This window comes from Sinocyclocheilus rhinocerous, unplaced genomic scaffold (genome assembly GCF_001515625.1).
Source record: "Sinocyclocheilus rhinocerous isolate Xijiao unplaced genomic scaffold, SAMN03320098_v1.1 scaffold1523, whole genome shotgun sequence".
Taxonomy (NCBI): Eukaryota; Metazoa; Chordata; class Actinopteri; order Cypriniformes; family Cyprinidae; genus Sinocyclocheilus; species Sinocyclocheilus rhinocerous.
In genome coordinates, this window is record NW_015641012.1 from 68,359 (window position 1) to 75,231 (window position 6,873).

Below are 6,873 nucleotides of genomic sequence, written 5' to 3' on the forward strand. Positions count from 1 at the left end.
TACAGGAAATGATCCAGATTTATTTGGCAATCATTCCAGCAACTTCCTGATTCAGGGTGATGACACAGTTGTGTTGCATTGGCAGGCTGTTCCCATGAGTAGCATTGCCAACATGGGCTTGTCAATGCAATAGCTCACTTTGGGTGTCTCAAATATGTAGTGTATTTCAAAACACCTATGACTGTGATTGACATTTGAAATGACTTAACTTTTGGGAATTTCCAACAGCAGTCACAGCTTTCCGGTCATTTTTTTTTTTTTTTTTGAGGAAACATTGACTACCGTTCGTAGCAATGCAAAACATACTATGGCATTAATTTGATTTATGGTGTTTTGCTGGTTTAAGTTGGTTTAGCTGGTCTTCTGTCCTGGCCAAGTTAGTGTTATGCTTTTTTAACCAGGGATAGTGGAGCAAAACAATGCTAACGTAAAGTCTGTTTGTGTGCTGACACATTTTAAATCAGTATCCACTTATAAAGGATGGATCAGCTGTGAACACAATGCAGTACTTAAGATGTAAAATGAGTGAAATTAGTTTATTTTATTATCTTGGGAAAAGAAAAACAATAGTGTAAATTCCCATTATTATAATAATAATTCATGTGCCTCCTTTACTTTCAGACCATCTTTTATCCTCTTTCTGTCTTTTGTTTACTTTTACACAATGAACTTCTTTCTGTCTTTTAGTCTCAGCTGCCTGAGGAGATGCATTTTATAGTATGAATGGGTCATTGCTGGTGATTGTAACTGTGGAAATTCTGTCTGAAAAAGATTGCATTGAATGCCTGGTTTTTCAGCACATATTGGCTTTTTAAAATGGGCGAATCACATGACATCATGCTCAAGTCACATTTTCCCACAAAAAACATCTCATTAAGGTAATTTCTCAGTAATTTCACATTAACTATAATATAAAATACTGTAATAATTTTAGTTTGGCATAAATAAAAGGCATTACATCACATACTACAATTTTAAAATAATTTATTTTTGATTTACAAATATGCAAATATGTTTAATTATCATGAAGTCATTGTGGTTTGACATGTGACTTGGTCATGTTCTTCATGTTTTATGAGGTTTTTACTTACATTTCCATACATATCTATATTTTATTTATTTTTTGCTGGCTTAAAAAGGTCTTAGACCCGGTTGATCAGACGCAGGAGGTTGAAGATTTGGATCTTCTGTATGACAGTCTGGAGGTTTATAACCAGAGCGACAGTGGCCCAGAGATGGAGGACAACGAGAGTCTTCTCAGCACTCCCAAACCCAAACTAAAGTAAGTGCCATGAGTCATAGCGCAAGTCTGATGCATATTACACACGAAAATGGCAAGTCATTTTCAAAATCGCATCTGATTGGCTGACTTAAACCAATTTGCTTGCTTTTTGTCAGTCCACAGGGAAATAAAGTCATGCAAAGTTCCCTGGCTGTTATGAAGACTTCTAAAGAAGACCTAGTGTATTTGACAGAGTTGCAACGTTTAATTGGAGACAATTAGTAGCGAGCAAACTAGATATCCTTGTGGATATATTTCACATTGTTTCCAGTTATTTCAACTTTCACATTTTTCGTTCGGTTCGCACTGCTGTTCCTACTTCTAGATGCTCTAATCTCATTGTCTTCAAATCTTGGGACACACTGCCATTAAAAATATTATTTTTGACAAAGAATCAGTTTTTTTGCTGCTAAAAATGATTGTTCTGGAGGAGAAAGTGTTTGTATATGAATTACGAACAAGAGGAACACATTTTAATGCTTGAAGCACCAGAGTCTCATTGTCTTTCAGTCAAAGTGAATGACTTCCAGTTGCTTTGTCTTCGCAAATCGCACCAGTGTACGCCTCTTAAAGAACACTTAGGAAAAATTTACTGATACTTTATCGCTGACCATGAAATCCAACTCTTGTGTCTAAGACTGTTTTTATATTCTTAACATGTGTATGTTTTCCACTCAAGGCCGTTCTTTGAGGGAATGTCTCACTCCAGCTCACAGACGGAGATCGGCAGTTTGCACAGTCAGAAGAGCCAGCCGAGAGAGCCCACCTCCACTGTACGTCTGACATTTTGAATGCTTGAATTATCAGAATTATTCTGCCTAAACTAAGGCAAACACAGGACATGCCAATGTTGATTATATTTTTATATTTAATATAAATTTTCACAATTTCTTTCTTAATCTAAGCAAAGTCAAGCCAAACTCATCTTTCACGGGACAGATCATAGTCTGTTTCTCTCATAACTCAGTTTTGAGAAAATATGTTGTAAATACATATTGCCTTTGTCAGAACGTATAGTAATCCCATTCATTAGCTCCCCAGGGGAAATAGATTTTTTTATGATAATGTATAAACTTTCAAATATAGACAGAATCCAAGGTTACTAACTGATTATGCTTTTGTCGAAGCCAATATTTGAATATACACAACTTCAAATGTGTGGTATTTTATACCTAATTAATATATTCTACTTTTTGATTCCATGTCATTCACAATGCTTCATGGGATGAGAAATTCAATCCCCTATAAAATAAAGTACAGTCTTCTTTTTTCTCTCCTTTTCAAGTACTTTTTGCATCAAATCTAAGCTTGTAGGGTTGTGATTTATCTCAGAGCTGGTTTGTTTGGTTCATTTCTTGCTAATCTTCATTGAACAATTTTTTGCATCCCCTACCCTTGTAGAAAAAAAGTGCACTTAATTTTGAATGTGCACTTGTAGTGTACCAAGTATTTTTTTTTTAAATCTGTAATCACATATAATATTAATGACATAAAAGGCCACTTAAGTGCACTTTAAGAGACTACACTTTCAGGACTGTTTCTTAACACTCCTCAGTACACTTTTAAAATCATTGTTTTAATAATCGCTAAATAAGTACACTTATTCTGATGTGTTGTCTAACATACTAAAGCACAAAGCACTTGATTATAATTTGAACTGTAATGTGTTATTCAATATTATGTTTAAGGTTAGTATCATTTAAATGTACTAAATTGCAACATCATCATTACAAAAGTGTAATTACAAATATTTTTAAAATCATGACATACAATTTTGTATAGAAATGACAAAGTATTTTATTTTAGACACTAAATATATTTTAGTTTACCATAAATGTGCATCAGTACATTCAGCAGCACTTTAACCATATTTCAAAGACAAAAGAAGTAATTATGAAATTACATATAAAGATGCACTGAATTCCTATACTTGTGTGGGCCATAAAAGCGCTCTAAAGTTCAGCTAATAGAATTTAATATAAATGTAAGCTACAATACATTTTCATTGAATTGCAGTTACCATGCAGTTAAGTACCAGAAAAGATTACATTCGGTTCACACTTAAGTTCTTTTAAAATACATGGTTTCTATAAGTACTCATGCTTAAGTGTACTTCGTTTTCATAAGAGTATGGAGGAGATAAGAAAATACTTGCAGACCCAAAGCCTGAGCCCCATGCTCACTGTTGTGCTTAGTTTCTGTGTGTGTGTGTTTGCAGGGTGGCGATCTGTTAACAGTGGATAAGAACAGGACAGCGGGTGCACGATATCCGGATGACCTTACAGTGGTGGACTCTGCAGCTGGGGTCAGTGACAATTTTTTTTATCTTTACACATTTATCATACAGCGATTTTTATACAGCTGTCTGGAATACTGTAGAACATTGATTACTTGATGTATAGTTGATATCTGTTATTTACTTTCCTTCTTTCTTTTCTTCTGTTGATTACCATGGTTTCTCTCTGTGTCTATCAGTTCACATCTGCTTAAAGTGAAGAGTAACAGTGTGTGAGTGTTTAAATGTGTTTACTACCCAGCATCAGCACAACAACAGCCCTAATGAGGCACTTTTAGAGAGATGGGACGAGAGAGGGAGAGATAGAGCCAACAAATACAGTGCATCCATGTGGGACTTTAAAAACTTGTGGAGTAGGGTACACGTTATAATATTCTGCATAATTGGGATAGAAATATAGGCCTCTAAGTCATTATTTACATTTTTCATAATGACTTTTCCAAACATTTCTACTGTCTGTTTGACAGATTTGACCAAATCTATCAAGCATCAGAGCTCATAAACAATGCCATAATCATGTCATGCTCACAAAGGTAATATTAATTGTAATAATTTTTGTGGATGTTTTTTTTTTATTCGTCTTTTTCAACCATCTTTCTGTGGATCAGATCAAGAATCAGAAATAATGTTTATTAAAAATCATAATTCTTAATGTTTATGCCTTTAAACTAAGTATCAGTGTTATTTTAGTATTATTTATATACTATTATATTAACTATTATTTTGAATTAGCTTTAATTTTTATATTTTGAGTTTTAATTTTAGATCGTTTTACTAATTTTGTTAGTTGCGTTTGTCATCTTTAATTTTTTTATATTTCTATTTAGCTTTAATTTAATTTTAATTTGTATTAATTTTAGTACTTAAACTTACTTATTTCAGTTAGTTGCCAAGGCAACATGTCTCATTTTCGTTCAAGTTTTCCATCTAATTGTTATATTTTACTTTGTTTCAGATTTATTTCAATTACTGAAAAATATTTTTTTTAGTTTTAGTTAACATCATTTTCAATTTTATTTGAGTAAAAGCCCAAAAGTACTTGATTTTAATGTACTTAAGTATCAAAAGTAAAAAGACATGACAAATGCGGACATGTACAATTTCAGTGGTCTTAAACACTTCGCCCTTTTTTCAGTAGATTTACTTCACAAATAACTGACAGTCATGACCTAAATATAATTTTAATTTACAATAATCAGTACTAAAATTTGCTATCAGTACCTTACTTCTCATGTGCACATTCAAACTCTGATGATATCCAGCTCTTGGCCATTGTGACCAGATCAGTGAATCAGTGAGTTGTTGACTCAAGAACAGCTTCGATCAGGGGTGTGTTTCCTGTACAATAGGGTTGTGTCGGTGAGGAAATTTTCCCACCGGTTAATCGACATGTGACAACACCGGTAATACCGGTATCACTGTGGGGGCGGGGCATTCCCTCTTTTCCTCGCTTTCCTTTGCTTTTAAATAGCTTGTAAAAGCGGTGTGCCCATTTTACTTTCACTTTAAAATAGCTGCAATTCGGAGTAAAGCAATTGTTCGTTTTTAGTGCGTTTGAATTTTCCCTCTTTTCCTCGCTTTCCTTCGCTTTTAAATAGCTTAAAAGCGCCGTGCACATTTTACTTTCACTTTTGAATTAACGGCAGTTCGGCGTCAATTGCTTGAATGCAACAACAAAACACAACGTCAAACTCACTTTAGCCTATATCGGTGACGCGGTGGGGAAGTGACGTAACCGGTGTTGCGGCTTAACACCGGTATCACCGTCAGCACCGTCTATCGCGGCAAGCCTACTGTACAACAACGTAATTCGCTGCTTAACCACCATAGTACGATGCATAATTGTAGAAACTAACTAGCTAATCATGACTGTTCCCCAAACATGGTCGCATCTCCGTCATTTGGACCACATTGGTTCAACAGTATAGGTCAGTCTTTCATGACGTCACATGCAGGTGGTGTAGTAACTTCTAGTAATTCATCGATTCCAGATCTCTGAGATGCTGCTGTATTGAACAGGGCAGCTGATGACTATTTTGCTATTTTTTGTTCCTTGTCATTTAGCCTTATTTGATTTATCGCAGGTTCCCTCTTACGTCATTCACATTTGTGCACATGCACAGTCTTCAAAAAAGGTGCTTACTGAGGACACTCTAAATCAGCGGTGGCCAACGTTGGTACTGTAGAGACACAATCCTGCAGAGTTCAACTCCAACCTTGATAAAAACTCACCTGCCTGTATCTTTCTAGTAACCCTCAGACCGTGATTAGCTTGTTCAGGTGTGTTTGATTAGGGTTAGAGCGAAACTCTGCAGGACAGTGGCTCTCCAGGACCGACTTTGGCCACCCCTGTGCTAAATCATATAGACTGAAATGGATATACAGTGGGTACGGAAAGTATTCAGACCCCCTTAAATTTTTCACACTTTGTTATATTGCAGCCATTTGCTAAAATCATTTAAGTTAATTTTTTTTCCTCATTAATGTACACACAGCACCCCATATTGACAGAAAAACACAGAATTGTTGACATCTTTGCAGATTTATTAAAAAAGAAAAACTGAAACATCACATGGTCCTAAGTATTCAGACCCATTGCTCAGTATTTAGTAGAAGCACCCATTTGATCTAATACAGCCATGAGTCTTTTTGGGAAAGATCCAACAAGTTTTTCACACCTGGATTTGGCGATCCTCTGCCATTCCTCCTTGCAGATCCTCTCCAGTTCTGTCAGGTTGGACGGTAAACGTTGGTGGACAGCCATTTTTAGGTCTCTCCAGAGATGCTCAATTGGGTTTAAGTCAGGGCTCTGGCCGGGCCATTCGGTGCTGTGTATACATTAATGAGGAAAAAAAAATAACTTAAATGATTTTAGCAAATGGCTGCAATATAACAAAGAGTGAAAAATTTAAGGGGGTCTGAATACTTTCCGTACCCACTGTATATTTAAATGTCATGGAAGATATAGATTGAACCGTGTGTTAGCTTGTTCACGTCCACATGTCTTACAAGAAACTATGCTTCTAACCACAGGTCAAGTGCTGTAGTTCCAACCACGTACGTTTGCGATGCTGTTTGCGAATGTCCGCTGGAACTAGGGGTGTGCGATATGTATGGTCTGCGATATTATATCATTTCATATAGTTAATATCACACGAAGAGTGCCGTTTTTTCTCCAAAAGTCAGCATGATTACAAATGTGATATTAATTTTATACAACAGTTCAATAAACAAGAAGTTAATTAAGAGACTTGCGTTTTAGACACCATATTGCCTGTTTTTGCTCTATTTCGAC

The 6,873-nt window shown here is 35.6% G+C and overlaps 1 protein-coding gene across 1 annotated transcript in view; it reads left to right on the forward strand.

Moving 5' to 3' along the window:
• The window catches only part of LOC107753494 (phosphofurin acidic cluster sorting protein 1-like), a 79,841-nt gene that overhangs the window by 45,838 nt on the left and 27,130 nt on the right, over positions 1-6,873 (forward strand). Inside the window, exons 9-11 of the mRNA XM_016569646.1 lie at positions 1,140-1,282; positions 1,962-2,055; positions 3,501-3,587. Of these exons, the coding sequence (XP_016425132.1) occupies positions 1,140-1,282; positions 1,962-2,055; positions 3,501-3,587 (324 nt within the window). The remainder of the gene's footprint in view (positions 1-1,139; positions 1,283-1,961; positions 2,056-3,500; positions 3,588-6,873) is intronic.